Genomic DNA, 23,161 nt, shown 5'->3' on the forward strand with positions numbered 1-23,161 from the left:
AGAGGGGGTACCCTGACAAGGTCATTCAGCCATGTGTGGCAGAGTGAGGGGACAGTCTCTTGATTATACTCTGCTGCCTCATGTAAAAACAAACATGGGAAATCGTGGCTTTTCTCTCAAGACTCTGCTCCAGCCTCCCTCTTCAATAGTGCCATTTCTGACTGGATTGCAAGGGCTCTGGTCTGAACCCACACTACACTCTCCACTTTCTCTATGACCAGGAACACATTCTTTTATCTGCATTGTCTGAGGGTCATCACAGGTAAAATGCAGAAACTAACAGCTCCTACATCATGGGGGGTTGTTAAGAGCCTCAAGTAAGTTAATATTCATGAAATGCTTACAATAGCACTAAGCCATACTAAGTGCTCAATTAAGTATTATCATAACCGTTATTGCAATTGTTTCTATTAGTCACTCTTCTCCTATTTCATAACTCTTCACTCATTTCGGGATAGGGACCACAGCCTGTGTTTCTTCTGTGCACCTCCACAGGGCCTAACAGAATGTTTGAGCCCAAGTGGGTATTCTGTAAATACTGTTATTTCCTGCTGGTCAATATTAAGATGAACAGATTGCTAATAGTTGCAGCTCTGACCAACTTTTAGATATTTTCAAAGAAAATGCCAGTTAAAATCGGGAGGGCACGTATTACATGGAGCACTGGGTGTGCTGCAAAAACAAGGAATACTGTTACACTGAAAAGAAAAAAAAAGTGGTAACCAAGATATGGAAGCAACTCAAATGTCCATCCACAGATGAATGCATAAAAAAATTTATTATCATATGTTGTATATATATGATAGAATGTTAGCCGCAAAAAAAGAATGAGATCTTGCACCTTGCAACAACATGAATGGACTTAGAGGTTATAATGCTAACTAAAATAAGTCTGACAAAGACAATTACCATATGGTTCCATAATATATGGAATTTAAGAAGCAAAACAAACAGAAGGGAAAACCAGATTCTTAAATACAGAGGACAAATTGGTGGTTGGCAGAGGGAGGTGAGTGGGGGAATGACTGAAAAAGATAAAGGGTATCAAAATTACCCTTGTGAAAAAAAAATTACCCTTGTGATCAGCATGGGGTAATGTATTGGATTATTGGGTCATTATACACCTAAAATGAATATAACACTGTAAGATAATTATACTTCAATTAAAAACAAAAAGAAAATGTGAAAGCAGTAGAGTAGGTTAGGGCTCTTTGTTAAAAAAAGCAAAGACCACTGCACACTCCTAGTATTTGAAGGTATGTAATAAGGCCCTCAGAATACATGTTTGGGTGGTTCTAGGATTAGTGGGTAAAAGGACTGAATATTTTGCATTACTATCAGGGCCCTTGTATAAGACAGTGCTGGATACTTTTGAACTGTTCTATTGGTGCCCTGTTGGAATTATTCCAAGCTCTGAAGCCTGGACAACATCTTCTAAGACACATTTTTTGCATGTTCTTGACTGCACATTGAAATTGCTTGGTGAGCTTCTGAAACTCCCAGTATCCAGGCTGTATCCCCACCCAGTTAATTCAGAATCTCTAGGAACCAGTAGAGTAGTTATCCCATCTCTTCAGATGATGCCATTGTGCAACCTTGTTGGAGGAACTACTGTGCCAGACAGCTGGATGGCAAGAATGTTGTTCTGTGGCAAATTTACCCAGAGTGGGGTGTGTCATAATTACAACAGTGTAGCTATTTTATAAAATATTGTGAAGTAATATGCAGCCTAGACATAGACTCACTTTCTAGGAGGGGTTCTGAAGAATAGGGAGCTACTTGAATGTGAATTCTGTTCCCAAGGCTGTGAAACCCTGAAGCCTTATTTGTTTGATTCATTTCCCTTCCCACACGATTGCGGCTGGAATACTTGTATTTTTTTTTCTTTTTTTCTTTTTTTTTTTTTGGTCAGATGTGTCATTTTCCACACACACGCAGGATTTCTGCTTTATGCCCAAACAGAGTCGAGTGGCAATTCCTGAGTCATGGCTTTTGAGTCTGCTACAGCACTCTATGATTTCCCAGGGGAGTCTTTTATCCTCCCTAACCTTGTGGTTTCTCTGGCTTGATGAATTTCGTCTCAAGATGTAGCTTAAAAAAATAAAAACTTGCATGAGAAAAAAGGCACCACTAGGCTATGTCAAAATACAGATTTGTTTTTCTCTTTCTTTATCCAGTATGACCTATTCCTTTATTCTAGAAGATTCTGTTTCACTAGGTAATATAACATATGTGATATCTTTTCTGTTGCTTTTAATGTTTTTAGTTAAGTCATTCTTGTATTGATTCAGAAAAAAACATTTCTTGACTATATGTGATGTGTCAGACATTAAGATAGTTGCTTGGAATATAGCAGTTAAAGATCTACCCCCTTGTAGGTCAAGTGCTGTGATGATCAGGTATGAACTGTTATGATGACGTGTAGAAAGGGTAACTGTGCAAACATGGTGGGGACTCTACTCAATGTATTGGATCACTTCATTCTCACAATAACTTTGGGGTGAAAAGGCCATGGTATTTCCATTTTATAGACAAGAAAACTGGGTTTCAGAGTAAGTCATTTGCCTAAGTTCATGAAGCCTGGAAGTGAATTTTTTGTCTAATTGCTCATTCCTGGCGATACTTTTATTAATATTACTATTAATAAAATTTGGGTTTAGAGCATTTTAGGTCACAGCAAAACTGAATGGAAAGTATAGACAATTCCCATATGCTCCCCTTCCCCCCACAACTCCCCACTATTGTCAGCTTCCTGAACTACAGTGATACATTTGTTACAACAGATTAACCTACACTGACACATCATTATCACTCGGAGTCCCTAGTTCACATGAGGATTCACTCTTAATGTTGTGCATTCTTTGTGTTTTAACAAATATATAGTGACATGTGTCCACTATTGTAGTATTAAATGGAATCGTTTCACTGCCCTAAAAATCCTTTATGTTCTGCCTTTTCATCCTTGCCTCCCTCCTAACCCCTGGCAACTGGGGATGTTTTTACTGTCTCCATAGTTTTGCCTTTTCCAGAATGTCGTAGAGCTGGAATCATGCAATATGTAGTCTTTCCACATCGGCTTCTTTCATTTAGTAAAATGCATTTATTTATCCATGTCTTGTAATGGTTTGGTAGCTCATGGCCTTTTGGCTCTGAATACATACCCCATTGTTTGGAGTGTCCACAGTTCCATTCCATTCACTTATTGAAGGGTAGCTTGGTTGCTTCCAATCTGACAAGTATGAATAAGATTTCTGTAAACATCCATGTGCAGGTTTTCGTGTGGACAGAAATCTTTAATTTATTTGGGTAAATACTGTGGAGCATGATTGCTGGATCGTACAGTAAGCATATGTTTATTTCTATAAGAAAATGCCAAATTGTCTTCCAAAGTGGCTGTACCATTCTGTATTCTCACCAACGATGAACAAGCGTTCTTTTTGTTTCACATCCTCACCAGCATTTGGTGTTGTCATTGTTTTGTACTATGGTCCTAATAGTTTGGGAATTGGCATTTCATTGTTGTTTTAATTTGCAATACTCTAATGACCTATGATGTTGAACATCTTTTCACATATTTACTTGTCTTCTGTATATTTTTTGATGAGGTGTCTATTCAGGTCTTTTGCTTATTTTTTAAAACTTGAGTTGTTTATTTTCTTAGTGTTGAGTTATTTGTTAATACTTTATGTCAGGGTGGTAGAGTTATGGACATTGGGGAGGGTATGTGCTACGGTGAGTGCTGTGAAGTGTGTAAACCTGGTAATTCACAGACCTGTACCCCTGGGGATAAAAATATATTATATATTTATAAAAAAAATTTAAAAATAGAAATACCATATGATCCAGTAATTCTACTATTGGGTACTGGAATTTCATTTACCCAAGGAAAACAAAAATGCTAATTTAAAAAGAAAAAAAAATAATAATAAATAAATATTTTATATCAGATGTCAACTAAGAGACTCATCTTCTTAAAAAAAGAAAAGCATCTCCAGATAGCTCAGCTGGGAGCTGACCTGGCCCTCACAGCTGGGCTGTGGTATTCTCACATGGAATGTAAACGGTTTTACAGATCAGACATCAGACAATCAACATCAGACAGGGCCACCTTAAACTGATGGCTTGAGCCAAAACCAAGACCACTTTGTAATCAAACCTGCATACAAACAAAAGCAAGAACATGGTGCAAATCACAAAAATGACCATCCCCCTCTCCATGCTGACTTGAATTTTATCAATCACAACTTTAGGCTGTGTCACTCTTCATGTCTCCCATATACAGATTAATAAGGCACTCCGTGATAAAATTGCCCCCACTTTCTGATGGCACCAAATCCAGAAGCAAAACCACGTATCCCTATAACCTCCCCAGCAAGATTAGGTGGTCCCAGGATGCAGGAATTTCAGTACTAAAATCAGGAAATTCCCAGGACAACTTGATCCCCCTACTGTCTAAAATGACCTACCTTAAGCCCAAAGAGTTTAACAAGCCTTTGCTGATATCCTCTTACTGAGATACTTCCCAGTTCCCAATATAATTTAGTCTTGTTTGCTGTAAACACTTCCACTAAGTCCACCCTTGTTATACGGTAGATATGGCCCTGGTAGTCTTTGTTGACGGACAGAGACCTATCAAGAAAATCAAAAGCAGAGCAACTACGAGAGCAATGAAACTAGTAGATTACCCCGTAACAAAAATGTTTTAAATTATTAAAATCCTTCTACCAACAGGACACGGAAAATTGCATAACTTACAGAGCAGCCAAAGATTCATCAACATGATGAATCTTAGCATACAAGAAAAATGTCCAGAAAATATTGTTCATGCCATGATAAGAAAGAGCTTGTTTTGTTGTTTTTATGACAGCTTCTCTTCCTTTCTGTGTCTTAGGGATCATGTCTGACCACCAGTTTGGTAACCAGTTTATGTGCAGTGTGGTGGCCTCACATGTGAGTCATCTGCCCACAACCAACCTCAGCTTCGTCTGGATCGCTCCACCTGCTGGCACCGGCTGTGTGAATTTCATGTAAGTATCCAAACTGTCTGACCAGTAGGGAAGGCAGATAGACCTCTCACTGGATGACATACAGGCTACGCGTTTAAGTGTATTAACAGGTTCGACCTTAATTAAAACCACTAATTTGGGTGTGAAAAAGAGGTCCAGATCATAAAAAACAAATAACTTGAACAGTTTAGTTTTGCATATTTCTTTATACTTCAGGAGATTTAAATTGGATTTTAACCGACAAAAAATACACAATAGGAGTAAAAGCATGTGATGAAATCAACGCAGTAGAAAAACGAATGTTTGGAAAGTAAGATGGAAACAAATACAAAAAATGCCATGAGGCTCCATCTGTGTTTTGGAAGAAGATCACAAATTTAGCTTTCAGCTCTCTGGCCATTAATGCCGAGAGAGGAATGTGATCAGTTAGGTGAGGGATGGTGGTGAGAAGTCAGGGAGTCTGTGGAAACTTAATGACCCTCTCATGTGCTTTCATTAAGACGAAGCTGGGGAATGTGGTTAACGATGTCCCAACAGTACCCTTTGTTAATAACACTGGGCTGGGAAGCAAAGGCTGTGACTTGCTGCATCTCTCAATGTAATCTCTACCCCTACCCCTGCCCCAGAATCTCTACTCCTCATACTTCTTAGTCTTTTCTCTTTGTAATCCCATTTTTGACTTTTAACATAATATACTGTGTTCATTTAATTATCTGTAATTTTTGTCTGTCTCTTCCAACTGAAATGCAAGTTCCTTGAAAGCAAGAATTTTATTTTCTGTTTTGTTAACTGATTTGCCCCAACTGTCTAGAACAGTCCTTGGCACTCAGTACACACTCACTCAATATTTATTTCATGGAGGAGTAGGCCAAAGGAATAAGGCCAAAGGCAGTTCTGAAACAGTTGTTCTGTGGGCAGTCAGGCAAAAGAGAGCTGGAAGCCATCTTGAATGATTTTCTGTTCTGAACCTTCTGCTCAGACAACAACATCCCATAAAGCCTGCATACTCTAAAATTTACTACTACCCGTCCTTCCCCTTTATTACTATACAGTTCAGGGTCAAGGGCTCCTATGGCTCCCACATCACCGATTATAGACTTTCTGCCTATCCTCTGGGATACCCAAGCTGCAAACATCAAATTAATCCTATCCAGCTGATTGACATTTAATCCCATCATTTCTTCTTCAGAAAGTTTTCATACATGAACCTTCTCTTTCCAGTAGTACCTTTTGCTAGGATGATTATGGTAGCTTCCTAAGTGATCTCTTCTCCTGCAGCCTGTTTCTCCTCTGGTCCATCCTGGACATTGTCATCTAGCTAGTCTTCCTAAGGCATAACCTTGATTACTTGAAACCTGGATCCCTTAAGCCTCCTTTCTGAGGACCAGCCTCTTGGCTTGGGTTTGAAAAGTCTTCCAATTCCTGATGTGTATCTTCTGTTTTATCTCCTGTGTGCTCATCCTGATTGGGCACTAATTGCAGGACATCCCACAACTCCTTAAATATTACATGACTTTCTCTTTTTCCATGCTTTCCCCTTAGCCCAAAATGCTTTTTCCCCCCAACTCCAGTTATTAAAGTCCTACACATTTTTTAAGGCCTGTTTAAAATGCCAACTCTTGGGATGCCTGGGTGGCTCAGTCAGTTAAGCCGCTGTCTTTGGCTTAAGTCATGATCCCAGGGTTCTGGGGTCGAGTCCCTTGCTCGACAGGAAGCCTGCTTCTCTCTCTGCCTTTGCCTGCTTGTGCATGCTCTCTCTCTCTCTCTCTCTCTCTGACAAATAAATAAAATCTTTAAAAAATAATAATAAAATGCCAACTCTTCTATCAAGCTTTCCAAGATATCAACAACAGAAGTGATGTGTATGATCACTTTTCTTGTAACTCTGTTGTAATGCTGATTATATTTTACTGTGTACTTACTTGAGTTAATTTCTTGCCTTTGCTATTAGATCAGATTGGACAGGGATATGTTTTTATGTCTTTGTGATTCTCCCCACAGTTGGTACAACACCTCATACATAGATATCACAGAAGATGACCCTTGAATTAAATGATGTTCAGTGTTGTCTTTTCCTTTAGTTTAATAGTGATCTCTGATTCTCGCTTTTGGCATGCTCTATCTTATTCGTGTTGGCACCGGAAAGGTACTTTAAATCCTTGCCCTGTGTTACTTCTTCATTTAAGACAAGAATTACTTTTTTAAAAACTATAACATAAAGTAAATCTGTATCAGCAGCATACAACTGCCTAATTCCAAGTAGATATAGTTTTTGTTTAAAATGATATTTGTTGTCCTTGGGCCTCACTGTTCCCAGGGTCCCAAACTCTGTTTTCTCCTGAGAAATAACTTAGGTATTTTTTTTTAAGATTTATTAATTTATTTTAGAGAGAGAGAGTGTACATACGTACCTGAGCAGAGGGAGGGGCAGAGGCAGAGGGAGAGGGAGAGAAGCAGACACACCGCTGAGCACAGATCCCAACAACATTATTCTCAGTCTCAGGATGCTGAGATGATGACCTGAGCCAAAATTAAGAGTCAGACACTTAACCAACTGATCCACCCAGGCACCCCATAACTTAGGTTTTTTTAAAGTCTTAACGCAAGCAATGTTTTCTTACAAAAATGCTGTTTCATCAGAAATAATATTTACCAACTGCAAAGAAGTTCATATGCCCTCACTCATATTTCCCAATAAAATTTTGATGATGCAGTTTGCACTTTTTAGCATTTCTTGAAAAGAAAAAGACTTTATCTGTTTGAGAGAGAGAACGAGAGGTGAGGGGGATGAGAAGCAGACTCCTGCTGAACAGGGAGCCCTAAGAAGGCTTGATCTCAGGACCCCAAGATCATGACCTGAGCCGAAGGCAGGTGCTTAACTTGCTGAGCCACCGAGCCGTCCCTTAGCATTCTTAATAAGCAGTCAATTCTTCCTTATTGTAAGCCATGACTGTATTGAATGTTACATAGAGTAGCTGCTTCCCATGTGGGCAGGATGCTTTTGTTGACCTCTTCCCCTAATTAGAGAGTCCAGGAACACTAAAGCAATTTATTTGAAATTTTCTGACCCAAGTCTTGCAATTTTTGCTTTGTTTCTTTCTCCAGTATTTATGATGTGTTCAGTAGAACTCTGTATAAGAGTTAGTATCTGTAATTAGTATATGCCCAGCAGTACCTGACGGAGAGTATTAATGTTCAACAGTAACTCTTGAGTATTAAACAAAAATAAAATAGCACAGAATCTGTAGCATTTGAATGTAAATATGCCCTGATTCTCTTTTCGGACTAATCCCCAAAATTAAAGCTGTCATTTTTTTTTCTTTTTTTTTTTTAGAGGGAAAGGAGGAGGGGCAGAGGGAGAGGGAGAGAGAGAATCCTAAGCAGGCTCCATCTCCTGCTCCTGAGATCAAGACTTGCACTGAAATCAAGAGTTGGATACTTAACTGACTGAGACAGCCAGGCACCCCTTAACTGTACTTTAAATCCCCCAAGGTCAGAGACTATGTATAGTATTTTTATATACCTAACAGTTCCCAATGCTAAAACTATGGACAATAGAAGGCCCTCAGTAAGTATTTCTTAATGGCTAATAACAGTATCATATTTCATTGATCTCCAGATACAGATTTTTTACATTTTGGGAACTCTGAAGTAGAGTTGTATCTTACCTTCGATGGCATCTTTTAATTATAATTGCCAATCCTAATTTTATCTTTTAAGGTCTTAACAACTGTGATGGCATCTTGGACATGAAGAAAACCGAGCAATGAATACTGATCATTTACCATGTATCTGGTCTCTCTACAGCTGGCAATTAAATTGACACTGCACCCAGTTTTATAATCTAATGTTAGTACAGCAAATGTGTGATGCACACTCTGTGATTTTAAAACCCAGTTTTCTATTTAAAATTCTTTAAAAAAGAAAAAACAAAACAAAACATAGTAAGAGTATGGAACAGGGGCACCTGGGTGGCTCAGTTGTTAAGTAACTGCCTTCAGCTCGGGTCATGATCCCATGGTCCTGGGATCCAGCCCCACATTGGGCTCCCTGCTTGGCGGGAAGCCTCCTTCTCCCTCTCATACTCCCTCTGATTGTGTTTCCTTTCTCGCTGTCTCTCTCTCTCTCTCTGTCAAATAAATAAATGTTTTTTTAAAAAAAGAATTATGGAACATTTGAACTCAAGTCTAAGAAAATTATATAATGTGCTGTGTGTGCTTTTCCTATAGAAGAGTAAGTGGCATACTCACTGAGTAAATCAGGTTTTATTGATAAACCACTTAGCCACATAGTCATTTGGGCCATCTGTTTACAGCCTTACTTGTTAGAAGTAATCAAGTATCCTTTGCTGTGCAGAAGCTTTTGATTTTGATGAAGTCCCAAAAGTTTATTTTCGCTTTTGGTTCCTTTGCCTTTGGAGACATATCTTGAAAGAAGTTGCTGTGGCTGATATCAAAGAGATTACTGCCTATGTTCTCCTCTAGGATTCTGATGGATTCCTGTCTCACATTGAGGTCTTTTATCCATTTTGAGTTTATCTTTGTGTACGGTGTAAGAGAATGGTCGAGTTTCATTCTTCTACATATAGCTGTCCAGTTTTCCCAGCACCATTTATTGAAGAGACTGTCTTTTTTCCACTGTATATTTTTTCCTGTTTTGTCGAAGATTAATTGACCATAGAGTTGAGGGTCCATATCTGGGCTCTCTACTCTGTTCCACTGGTCTATGTATCTGTTTTTATGCCACTACCATGCTGTCTTGGTGATCACAGCTTTGTAATAAAGCTTGAAATCAGGTAACATGATGCCCTGATTTATTTTTTTTTAAGATTTTATTTATTTGACAGAGAGAGATCACAAGTAGGCAGAGAGGCAGAGAGAGAGGAGGAAGCAGGCTCTCTGCTGAGCAGAGAGCCCGATGCGGGACTCGATCCCAGGACCCTGAGATCATGACCTGAGCTGAAGGCAGCGGCTTAACCCACTGAGCCACCCAGGCGCCCCAGCCCTGATTTATTTTTGTTTCTCAACATTTCCTTAGCGATTTGGGGTCTCTTCTGATTCCTTACAAATTTTTGGATTATTTGTTCCAGCTCTTTGAAGAATACCGGTAGAATTTTGATCGGAATGGCATTTAAAGTATAGATTGCTCTAGGCAGTATAGACATTCATCAAAATCAAAAGCTTCTGCACAGCAAAGGAAACAGTCAAAAAAACAAAGAGGCAACCCACGGAATGGGAGAAGATATTTGCAAATGACAGTACAGACAAAAGGTTGATATCCAGAATCTATAATGAACTCCTCAAACTCAACACACACAAAACAGGCAATCATATAAAAAAATGGGCAGAAGACATGAACAGACACTTCTCCAATGAAGACATACAAATGGCTATCAGACACATGAAAAAATGTTCATCATCATTAGCCCTCAGGGAGATTCAAATTAAAACCACATTGAGATATCACCTTACACCAGTTAGAATGGCCAACATTAGCAAGACAGGAAACAACATGTGTTGGAGGGGATATGGAGAAAGGGGAACCCTCTTACACTGTTGGTGGGAATGCAAGTTGGTGCAACCTCTTTGGAGAACAATGTGGAGATTCCTCAAGAAATTAAAAATAGAACTTCCCTATGACCCTGTAATTGCACTCCTGGGTATTTACCCCAAAGATACAGATGGAGTGAAAAGAAGGGCCATCTGTACCCCAGTGTTTATAGCAGCAATGGCCACGGTCGCCAAATTATGGAAAGAACCAAGATGCCCTTCAATGGACGAATGGATAAGGAAAATGTGGTCCATATACACGATGGAGTATTATGCCTCCATCAGAAACGATGAATACCCAACTTTTGTAGCAACATGGACGGGACTGGAGGAGATTATGCTGAGTGAAATAAGTCAAGCAGAGAGAGTCAATTATCATATGGTTTCACTTATTTGTGGAGCATAACAAATAGCATGGAGGACATGGGGAGTTAGAGAGGAGAAGGGAGTTGGGGGAAATTGGAAGGGGAGGTGAATCTTGAGAGACTATGGACTCTGAAAAACAATCTGCGGGGTTTGAAGTGGCGGGGGGGTGGGAGGTTGGGGTACCAGGTGGTGGGTATTATATAGGGCATGGATTGCATGGAGCACTGAGTGTGGTGAAAAAATAATGAATACTGTTATGCTGAAAATAAATAAATTTATTTTAAAAAAAGTAATCAAATAAGAGACATTGAAGAGAGGATGTCCTGAGGATAAAGTTGCTGGCTACACTGGTACAGATGTATTAAATGGATCAGTAACTAAAATTATTTTATCTGTACTTTATGACACCTTTCATTTACATTTTAAAAAAAGATTTATTTATTTATTAGAGAGAAAGAGACTGATAGAGTGAGCAGAGGGAGAGAGGCAGACTCCACACTCAGTGTGGAGCCTGATGTGGGGGTTTGATCCCAGAACCCCGAGATCATGACCTGAAATGAAATCAAGAGCTGGATGCTTAATCAGCTGAGACACCCAGGTGCTCCAGATATCCTTTATGTTTTAAGTGATAATTTTACTCAGAGAACTGCTTAGTATTCAGATCTTACATCAGTGTGGTTTGTCTTTACTTTTTTATTTGACTAGTCTTGAGTGGCTAGTAAGCCTTGAGTCTAAAGAGACATTTAACTATCCAAATTTCTTGGATGTACTACCCACCCTCCACCAAATCCTAAGGGCAAGGAGAGGGTGCCGAGAGAACGAGGAAGAAAGGGGAAGGGGGAGGAGGAGGGAAGAGGCAAAAAGAAAAGGACAGGGCAAGGAGAAAAGGGAACAAAGGAAGGAAAGACATCTTCCAGTCCTCTAATCTGCAAATTTAGTGAGTAACTGCCAGGGAAAAGAAGTTGTAAAATAATAACGGTAACATTAATATTTTTGAAAATGTGCTGGCCATTGTTCTCAGTAGTTTATACCTTTTACTCCATGTCCTTCTTGCAGAAATTCCATGAAGTAGGTACTCTTCTTTTTTTTTTTAAGGTTTTATTTATTTATGTATTTGAGAGAGAGAGCAGGAGCAGCGGGGAGGGGCAGAGAGAGAAGCAGACTCTCCGCTGAGCGAGGAGCCCAATTCAGGACTCAAGTCCAGGACCTGAGATCACGACCTGAGCCAACAGCAGATGCTAACAGACTGAGCCACCCAGGCACCCAAGAAGGCGCTGTTCTTATCTCAGTTTGGTGATGAGGAAATTGAAGTAGAGACATGTTAAATAATTTGCCTAATATCACTCACCTAATGGTTGAGACAGCCTGGATTCGAAGGTAGTCCAGTTTCAAGCAGGTGGTTTTTCCTCTTCACTGCAGTTGCCTCTGAAATGATCTCTTCTCTATTTTATTATGGTAATACATCCACAGTAGTGATACAGTGAAAATTATATGGAGTTGGTAGTTGGTATCAGCATCTCTCAGATTTTTTAACCGACCAGTGTGGGTTTCCTATCCTCATTTTGAGATCTATCTCTTGATGTTATCTAACTCATTCAAATGTCAAGAGGCGCCTATTTATTTATTTAAAAATTTTTGAGGCCAAAATATTTACTGAAAGTTTTGAAGTTTTCCAAAAAAGTAACATAATGTGAGCAAAAACAGGGAAATTGATGACAAATCAGACACTGAAAACTAAAATCTGGGTAAGTCTATGAGGCCATGAAGGGGAAAAAAAGGAATATCTGTGAGCATTTACTATGATTAAAACACTGTTGGGGCACCTGGATGGCTCAGTCAGGAGAGTATGTGACTTTTGATCTTGAGGTCATGAGTTTGAGCTCCATGTTATGTGTAGAGATTACTTAAATAATTAAAACTTAAAAATTTTTTAAAATGCAGTGTATTAGGCTCTTTTATAAATATATGAGGCATCTATTTAAATTTCTGAAATGTGCAGAACATATTAGACTTATATGTCAGACATGGCTTTGATCTTAATATAGTGTGATGCCGGTTCATTCTTCGGATGCTGATTATATCCTATCCATTAGGGAATTCCACCCCCCCCCCATAAAGGGATTCCATTAGGGAGGGAATGTGTGTATTAAAGACAAAATTTATCACTAGTAGAGTTAGGTTTAATTGCTTGGACAGAGATGCTAACATAATATTTAGAGTTAAAATGGAGCAGAAAAGATCAGATTCATGCCCAAATTAGTGACAATTTAGCCGTAAGTCAAATCCCTGAAAAGCAAGAACCGAATTGAAGCAAGTGACGTTCTATTTAAAATACAGAAGCAATAACAAAGAATGAACTCAGGCCAGTGAAGAGGTACACAAGTGGACTGTATTTGAACATTTAACATTTTAAGGGAAGATTCTCCTAGAAAACTAATTTTTTAAAACTATACTAAATAAGAAGACAAAAAATCATTTAAAAAATGGAAGACAACAGCAGTTTCTGAATACCAGACAGGCTGGAAATCATACCGATGCACAGATTTGAAGTGCTGCCTTGAGTGTATCTCCGAAGCCTTTAATTTTTGATGAGAGCCATTCCACTGTGTCTGGAGGATTCCTCAGGAAAGATAGTAAGGTTGCCCATTTATTTCCATCCATCAGAAGGAAGCATCACAGATGTATTTGCCTTGTTATTTAAACATTCGAAATGAGATCAGGGATGCTCCCATGGGTGCATTTATTGGGAGTGAATTCATACCTACAGATAAGGCTGCCAACAGTTGAGTCATACAAATGTTATTTTACTTTCTAGGTTTATGTAGCTTACTGCAAAAATAAATCACTTCTCATGGAAGGCTAACATGATTGTATCCACACTGTTCGATAAAACCAGATATGCTATTTTCCATAGGAGGAATTTTATCTGCCTCTTAACTCACAAGTCTCTTATTTTTTCCTTGATGGTCTAGTTTTCTTTTTTAAACAGACATTTTGCAACCTGAGACAGTTATTTCGGTGCTGCTCAAAAATGACAGGATGAAAAAAAATATTATCTACCCTTAAAAGTGAATGAATGGGACCCTGATGATTCCCACTCCCTGTAAGCCCCTGTTTTTCATCAAAGTTGAATAGCCAATTAGGCTTGGACAAGGACAGAGTCCAAGTTCAGGGTCTAATGTGTGTTCTTATTTATCAACTTTTTGGCAAATGAGGTCAAGATGCTTCCTGAGAATTTAAGTTGTAATATTAGAGAGTATGATAAATTGTTGAGATAGAATATGTCCATTAATCTCTGGTAAGGTCTAAAGAAATTAATTTTTATATTAGTTATACACATATTTTTAAAAATTTAACAGATACTCAAAAGGAAAAACTAACCCCTTTGTATTACCTGTCTTCTCCATTCCTATCACCTGCTTCTTCCAAGAAACCACAGTGTGAACATCACTGGTTATATTAGGGCAATTTACTGGAGTTTTATAGGACCATTTTCTTTGCATCAGAGCATAAGACCATCTGAGAAGTAGAACTGCTTTATAGTGAGAAAATTTTTCTGTTTCACTAGTGAGCTGTGTTTAACTAGGATCCAAAGACAGACCTCTATTTGTGGAAGTCTGTCCCACAACAAATAATTGTAATTAGCGAATTTGTTCTTTTTGGTAAATCTCAGCTTGTTTTTTCTTTTTGGTAGAAATACCAGTTTTTCCTAATGTTAAGTCTAGAAGCAAAAACCAAACAAGCTTACGGCAAACCCATCCTTTCATTCTTCCCTTCCCCATGTGTAGTGGAATCATAACCTGTGAGGGGGTGCTTGAGTAAATGGGCTGAGTTTTGAAATCTTCAAGATGTTCTTTATTACAAGGCCTTGTGGTTTAGATGGGATTACTACTCCACTTGGCTCTTATTATTTGAAATCACATGGAACATTTGGGAAAGCAAAAAAGACCAAAGCTGGTAAATCTAAAAGCTTTATGTATTACAATTCTTAGCAGCTCTCTGTATCTAATAGAAATTTCCTAAGTGAGATATGGGCAGAAATTTGGGTTATTTCTTCATTAGTAGAATTGGTGAAACCAGTTTTAAAGGCCTTGCGTGTGAAATTATTATTTTTTTTTTCAAATTGCCTACGCAGTCAAAAATAGTGATGACAAAGATGTTTGAGAACCAGGTGAATAAATTTTTCTCATGACAGCAACAACTCCATGGTTTGCCAATACAGTGACTGGATAATATATACTAGCAGCAAGATTTTATTTACCTTTTTTTTTTTTTTTGGTAAAATCTCTGACTACTACGTCTTGATTTTTGTGTAGTAGAATTTCAATTGCTTCTTCTAGATAAGAATTTTTTAAAGAACTTATCTTGTCCACTGTGACTTACTTGGATATATATGGACATATCTCTCTATATTGTGCATCACTTTAGTGCAATTAACAGATGCTGCGATTTTTATAAACTGAAGGTTTGTGGCAACCCTACATCAGACAAGTCTGCCAGTGTCAATTTTCCAACAGCATTGCTCACTTTGTGTCTGTCATGTTTTGATAATTCTTATATTTCAAACTTTTTCATTATTTTTGTATTTGTTATGGTGATCCGTGGTCAGTAATCATGACTCGCTGAGAGCTCAGATGATGGTTAGCACTTTTTGGCAATAAAGTATTTTTAAATTAAGGTATGTACTTTTTTAAAGACGTGATGCTATTGCACATATAATAGACCACACTATAATGTAAACAAACATTTATAGGCACTGGAAAACCAAAAAATTCATTGACTCATTTTATTGTGATATTTGCTTTGTTGCCATGGTCTGGAACCAAACCTGCAATACCTCCATGGTATGTAGTTGTGTTTATATTTATGTATATATTTACATGCAGAATATATGTATATTCACATATGTACATATATACACAAACATATATATATTCTAAAATTTGTTTAGAACTATACTTTCTAATACTGTAGCTATAAGGCACATGTGTCTATTTATATTTTAAGTCAAATACGATAAAAAGTTCAGTTCCTCAGTTGCACTAGTCACACTTTAAGTTCTCAGGAGTCACGTGTGTCTAGTGACTGTTACAGTGGATAGCACAGATCCAGAACACATATGTCCATCATTACAGAAAATTCTAATGTGCAGCCCTGAGAGAATCTAATGAATTACTTTCTCCTCTGTTACCTTAACATTTGTAGAATGTAACCATGTACTTCAAAGAACATATAGAAGAAGTGAAGTAAAGCTAAGGTTTTGCAACAGCCCTGTGAACTTAAAAATATCATAACTGCTAACCTGGCCAAGCAGGGCAAATTCTGTAGAAAGCTGGTTATCTAACTGTTCATTTTTTTTTTTTAAGATTTTATTTATTTGACAGAGAGATCACAAGTAGGCAGAGAGGCAGGCAGAGGGAGAGAGGGAAGCAGGCTCCCTGCCGAGCAGAGAGCCTGATGCGGGGCTCGATCCCAGGACCCTGAGATCATGACCTGAGCTGAAGGCAGAGGCTTAACCCACTGAGCCACCCAGGCGCCCCTAACTGTTCATTTTTTGTTTAAGATTTTATTTATTTGTCAGAGAGAGAGAGAAAGTGAGCCCAAGTGGAGGGAGCCGCAGGCAGAGGGAGAAGCATGCTCCCTGCTGAGCAAGGAGCCCAATGCAGGACTTGATCCAAGGACCCTGGGATCATGACCCAAGCCAAAGGCAGATGCTCAACTGACTGAACCACCCAGGTGTCCCTACCTAACTATTCATTTTAATTTTGTTTGCTAAGGCAGAGATTTCTATGGACCTTAACTTTATGGGGACCTTAACTTTATATAGGCCAAGTGTGACAGGTAGGGATCCCCTCTGGTTACCTTCTCATACAATGCTCAGGGCTTAGTACCCTAAGCATTGGCTGCTCTGGGCTAAGACACTGTCCTTCTCTCTGCCCTCACTCTTGTCCCTGCTATCTCCTGCCACAGTGTTTTAAAGTTCAGGACCTTCTCAAATATGCCTTTACCCCGTGACAATTTACCACCATGAACCTAAGATTTGAAATGAGCTTGTCTAGAATGCTAATCATTAATATGAAAATAAACAATAATAAAATTTGGAATACCATTTGATGGTGATGATGATAATGATGATGATGGCAGTAGTAAAAATAGCAGTTTCCACTTAGTGAGCACCTGTACACCAGGCAACCTATTCAGTTCCTGTACTTTCCTAGAACCACTGTTACTGAAGAATGAGCTTGAACAGCTCACAGAAATAGGTCTGTTTTCATTGAAAACATGTTCTTTTGGCTTCCATCCTTTATTACCACTCTGTGTCACTGCTAAAATGGTCATTGTAAAGATAAGTGTAGCAACTTGAGAGATATTTGGAGGATTAAGTGACAAAAACATTTAAAAAATGCATTTCTGCTATTTCATGCATATTAAAATTATGTTTGTGAGAACTCCTGGCATCGTGGAAGACTGAGCTCTCATGGAAGAAACTCTGTCTATTAAAATCACATAGAAACTTTAGATAAATGAGTACACATTTAAAATACATATAAAATGGATTTGAAAGAAAGTGAAGACATGAGGCACCAGAAGAAAGGAGAGGTATGGAGATTGGATCAGGAAGTGAGAGCAGAAAATATGGGAGGTCTACACGTATTTTAAACTTAGATTTAGGTCGTAGGGCTGGAGTTTTAACCTGAGTGGGATATGGAGCCATCACTGAGAACCTCTTCAAAGACAGTAGGAGAAAGGAAAGGAGACGGAGCTGGCACTGGGCCCACTATATGAAGCCTGGAGCTTTAAAGTATCATCCATCTCTGCCTGGGAGAACAGCAAAGCTTATCATCTGACCGAGACTTTTGGTAAAGTAAGTCACTTATGAGAAACTAAAACTCTCTATGTGAGGAGTCTGACTTGACTTTACCTTATTAACCTGGTATAGAACATCAAGTTAAGAAAGTAACATCTAATGGAAACTTTAGAAGGAAAGAATAGAAAGAATGAGGACAGACCTATTTGAAGAGATCATGGTGGAGAATTTTCTAGAACTAAGGAAGATGTCAGTCTTTTCTATCTAAGTAATATAAACTTTATTTAGTAAAGTTTATTCAATACTAAATAAAGTTAGTATTGAATCATATCATGGTGAACCTTCAGAGTATCAAAGAGAAAATCTCAAAGACCACCAAAGACAGAAGATAGATTTCCTGACATTTTAGTCTGGTAGTGGCTTTTTCATCAGTAGCAAGAGATGCCAGGAGACAATGGGACAGTATCTTCCAAGTCGTGAAGGAAATGCATTGTCATCCTAGAATTCTGTACCTAGATAAATTATCAGTTAGGCATGAAAAACTAAAGACGTTAAAAAAAAAAAAGAGGCTTGATATTTTTATCACACACAGAAACAGACGATTTTAAGGCAAGTTTTTAAAAGACGTGATTTAAGAAGAAAACAAACTCAGAAGAAAGGTATAGGATATAAGAAATTATGTTGTGATGTGAGAAATTATGTTAATTAAAAATAATTAGCAAGCATTTTAGAAATTCCAAATAAGCTTTGGATATGTAAATAAATTTATATATAAAACATACACCAATAACTATTTTCAGATAGAATTTAAAGGCAAAGAATAACTAAGATACTGAGCAACATGAGTGTGTGAGTTGGAGGAAGGAGAGAAGTCAGTATTAAAATTTTCTAAGGTCTTCAAATTATTCTGGAAGAAAGCTGTAGATGCAGTTAAAAACATAAATCTATAGAAATTAAATCAAAATATAACTTCCAAAACAGGGGAAGAATTGGTGAAAAGATGAAAGAAAACTTGATCCCTCCAAAGAAAGGAAAAAAGTTAACTTCAGAAGCATAGAAGTATAAAATGTAAGATAAATAAGTATATAGTTGACCCTCAAACAACAGAGGGCTTATGGGCACCAACCACCTGCATGGTTGAAAATCTGCCTGTAACTTTTGATTCCCCCAGAATTTAACTATTGTTGATCAGAAGCCTTACTGATAACATAGAACTTAGCATAGCCTTACTGATAACATAAACAGTTGATTAACACATATTTTGCATGTTGTATGTATTAAGTACTATACTTTATTTTTTATTAATTTATTTATTTTCAGCATAACAGTAGTCATTATTTTTTCACCACACCCAGTGCTTCATGCAATCTGTGCCCTCTATAATACCCACCACCTGATACCCCAACCTCCCACCCCCCCACTTCAAACCCCTCAGATTGTTTTTCAGAGTCCATAGTCTCTCATGATTCACCTCCCCTTCCAATTTCCCCCAACTCCCTTCTCCTCTCTAACACCCCTTGTCCTCCATGCTATTTGTTATGCTCCACAAATAAGTGAAACCATATGATAATTGACTCTCTCTGCTTGACTTATTTCACTCAGCATAATCTCTTCCAGTCCCATCCATGTTGCTACAAAAGTTGGGTATTCATCCTTTCTGATGGAGGCATAATACTCCATAGTGTATATGAACCACATTTTCCTTATCCATTCATCCGTTGAAGGACATCTTGGTTCTTTCCATAGTTTGGCAACCGTGGCCATTGCTGCTATAAACATTGGGGTACAAATGGCCCTTCTTTTCACGATGTACTATACTTTTAAAATAAAGTAAGCCAGAGAATAGGAAATGTCATTAAGAAAACCATAGGGAAGACAAAAAAACATTTACAATACTCTATTGTATTAAAAAAAAAATCTGCCTATAAGTGGACCTGCACAGTTAAAACCCGTGCTGCTCAAGGGTCAATATTTACAATAAATATGAACAGATTAAATTCACCAGTTAATACACATTGACTTTCAAAATCCAGTTTTAAAAATCTAGCAAGGTACTGCTTTCCAGAGACAAACCTAAACACAATGGCACAAAAACATTGAAAGTAAAGAGATAGGAAAAGATATACCAGACAAATTCTAACAAAAAGAAATTATTACATTTTATTTATTTTGTCTGGAATATTAATTCCAGACAATAAAATGTAATAATATCAGAGATAAATATTAGGGGTAATTTCCACAGGGACAAAATGACATTAATATAGATAAAACTGAAAGAAAAATGCAAAATTGAAAACTGCCTTTGAAGTGACAAGATACTGAGTACATATTTTCTAGTATTTCAAATACAATAGTATTATACAATTGTTTGGACAAAAATTCTTTAAAAATTATATCTTGAATGGATAAGTGAATGCATGCATGCATAAATGAAAAATTGCAAGAATGCGTAAATGTATCAGAAGGCTGTATTAGAGAACTGGATTTATACTCTGCTATTTAAACCTCCAATTATTGCACTGATGACAGTTGGGTTTATATTATAATATTTTAGGCATTCTGGAAATAACAATTTTGTTATTTAACAAAACTTTTTCAATAACTTAAAATTCTGATTTGCAATTAATTTTTCTCTAAAATTCAAGCGATATATAAATTCTTCTAAATAATAATTCTGACATCTTAAATGCGCTAGAATACAATATTTTTGTTGTTAAGCCAAATAGGATGTATCCTGTTTTTGAAAGTTAGTTATGCTAACATAAAATATAAAGGTTAATATTATCAATAGTATTTTTTTCATTGAAAGGCCCAAGTTCATGTAAAACTTGGCTGTTAAAAATTTTTTTAACAATTGCTCTTTGAGGAAATAAATTTAAACTATGTATTTTCTGGAATTTTAAGATAAACTTTTTAACATTACATCACTGCATATTCAAATGTTGTCTTGTTTAGCACTGAGGAATAAATATTAAAATTATTTCCATCTCCATTTTAGCACTTCTCAATATCGAGGTCAGGTTTGGTTACCCACATTGACAAGTCCTAAGCTGGACTTGGGTTTGTCAAATGTCCTCCATTTGTTCCCACTATTAGTATTTAGAGAAGGGATTAGGAATAATATGAGCGTATTAGTTATCTGGGCTGACATATATTTCAAAAGAGCAATGTCCAAAAATATTATACAAATGATAAACAGTAAAAATGCTTCTAATTAAAAATGTTTGCTGTGGTTGCAAAGGAGCCAAGATGGTAGGTCCCTTAATCAACCTCTGGTTTTAACTTAAGCAAATACATTGAAAGTAAGGCTGTAAAGCTAAGCTACATAAGCCTTTCTTCTAAATCCGCCTGCAGGCATTAATGCTCAGATTTGAGATGGCATCCTTATTTGCTAAGTGCAAAGATGGTTACAAAAGAGCTTTTCTCACTTTGAGGATAAAAGCTAAAGTATTCTTTAATTTTGGTTACTGCCCGGCTCATCTTAGCACCATAATAGTTATTTGGCTCGAAACCAAAAAGTAGCAATACAGTGCTTACATGTCTATGGATCAAAATTAGATGAAAAATTGCTGTTTCTCATCTCCAAAGCTATTTGCTGCACATTTTATAACCCTCAAGATGCCTTTTGTAATATGTGATAACAGAGCCAACTGCAGCATCTGCCTGGAAAGAGATTACTTTAATTATGGACTCAATGTCCTATTTTCTGCAAGTGATCCCCAGAGACAGGCTTCCTGCTGGAGGAGAGGTGCAAAGATGCACATTAAAGCCTACACATCAACCACGAAGGGGTGGATAAAGTGAGACAAGGACACCCATAAACTGCCTTCATTTTCCTAGTCTGTGATGTGATGGAAGAGTCTATAGTGATAGGTTTTTAATTATTCCAGCATCTGTTGTTACGGACTTCCAATGGTGAGGGCAAGATGAGCTTATAAAAGAGAGCAGAACCTTCGACAAGTCTGTGAAGGTAACAGACAGTATTAAAAAGGTTTGGTAAGACATAATTTTCTTTCAACTTTTCCTTCCAAATTGAAAAATATATGCACTGTATCAGTTACTTGCTGTGTAATATTATTAGAAAGTGAAGCTAAGTGGCTTTCTTGTCAACCCCAGTTCTGGATAACACATCAAGTGCCTCATTATTAAGAATTCATTTGCTATTCAGTCTGATAGAGCTGCTCATAATGAATTTCATTTAGAATCAGTGTGTGTGTCTTATGTATTTCCATGGAAGTTCTTTATAATTTAACATTATTTAACATTATGAGTGGACACTTCAAGCAAATTGTTACCTTGTTCCTATTAATTACAGAATTAGACTCCTTGATGAATAGCTTTTGAGAATGAGCATGTGGGCTTTCTTTTTAAAAGCATAGCACACACTCATATAGGATATTTGGGATTTCATCTGATTTCTCAAAAAGTATAAGCATATTTTGCATTTTTTAAAAGATGGGGGATTATAGAAGAGCAACCATGGGAATTAATTTTAAACTTCAAAAGAGGAATTTAGGGATTTGGCATGGAATCATTTCCTGTGGGGGAGGGCAAGATGGAACAGAAAAATGTACCTACAATCATATTAGGTGAAAACATCAAGTCTTTCAAGTATTATGGCAACTATGACTTTCGTTATTTTCTGATGTTAAAATGAAATGTTATTAATATATTTTGATAAAGAAATCTAAGTAGATATATCTTCGGGCATTTGAAATGGTAACATTTAATTCTAAAATATTACAATTAAATATTTGATTTTTTGGAAATTTTTGTTATTTTTAAGACCTTCTGATTTATAATAAATACCACATTGGAGAAATTTTTATATGTATGTTCTAAAGGATAGCTCTACAGAGGTTTCTAAATTGTATAGTTAGATGGTAGATGAAGAATTGAAACTGTGTTATCTACATATCACCAGAACTTATAAATAGAAGGTGTTTAGTGTTTGTCTCCATTTAAAGATCTTGGCTATAATACATTAAAACAATATTTATGGGCTTTAGGAAAAATAAAAGCCTCTTAGGAGAAACTCTGAGTATAAATAACTACTATCATCTGTTCAAGGAAAACAACTCCTAACTTTTGAATTTATAGTTTTCTACTAAAACGCAGGTTTCTTTATTTAATATAATGGATCTCAAATATGTTGTGAAATCTGAGTTCCCATACAAATCAACAGCAGGGGGAGATTTCTAAATGGTTTATTTGGAGCATGACGACATGACTTCTTTAAAGATCAAAGGGAATCAGAATTTTCTCTCAAGGAGTATTTATTCTATGATTTCAGTTCTGTATAGTACACTTTGGCAACTCCAAATCGGATATTTAAAAAAACCTTATTTTCTAATGCCAAGGTTGTTTGGAAAATGTATGTGTGTGTAAATATAATTATAAATATAAATATAAATAAATAAATGTATAATATA

The 23,161-nt window shown here is 37.1% G+C and overlaps 1 protein-coding gene across 3 annotated transcripts in view; it reads left to right on the forward strand.

The window, feature by feature from the left end:
* Nucleotides 1-23,161, forward strand: part of RELN (reelin) — a 495,439-nt gene that overhangs the window by 127,805 nt on the left and 344,473 nt on the right. For all 3 annotated transcript variants that reach the window (XM_004739578.3, XM_004739579.3, XM_045089693.1), the window contains exon 3: nucleotides 4,892-5,027. In XM_004739578.3, coding sequence (XP_004739635.2) covers nucleotides 4,892-5,027 — 136 coding nt within the window. The remainder of the gene's footprint in view (nucleotides 1-4,891; nucleotides 5,028-23,161) is intronic.

This window comes from Mustela putorius, unplaced genomic scaffold (assembly GCF_011764305.1).
Source record: "Mustela putorius furo isolate JIRA1106 unplaced genomic scaffold, ASM1176430v1.1 tig00003845_pilon_pilon_pilon, whole genome shotgun sequence".
In the NCBI taxonomy this organism is placed as follows: domain Eukaryota; kingdom Metazoa; phylum Chordata; class Mammalia; order Carnivora; family Mustelidae; genus Mustela; species Mustela putorius.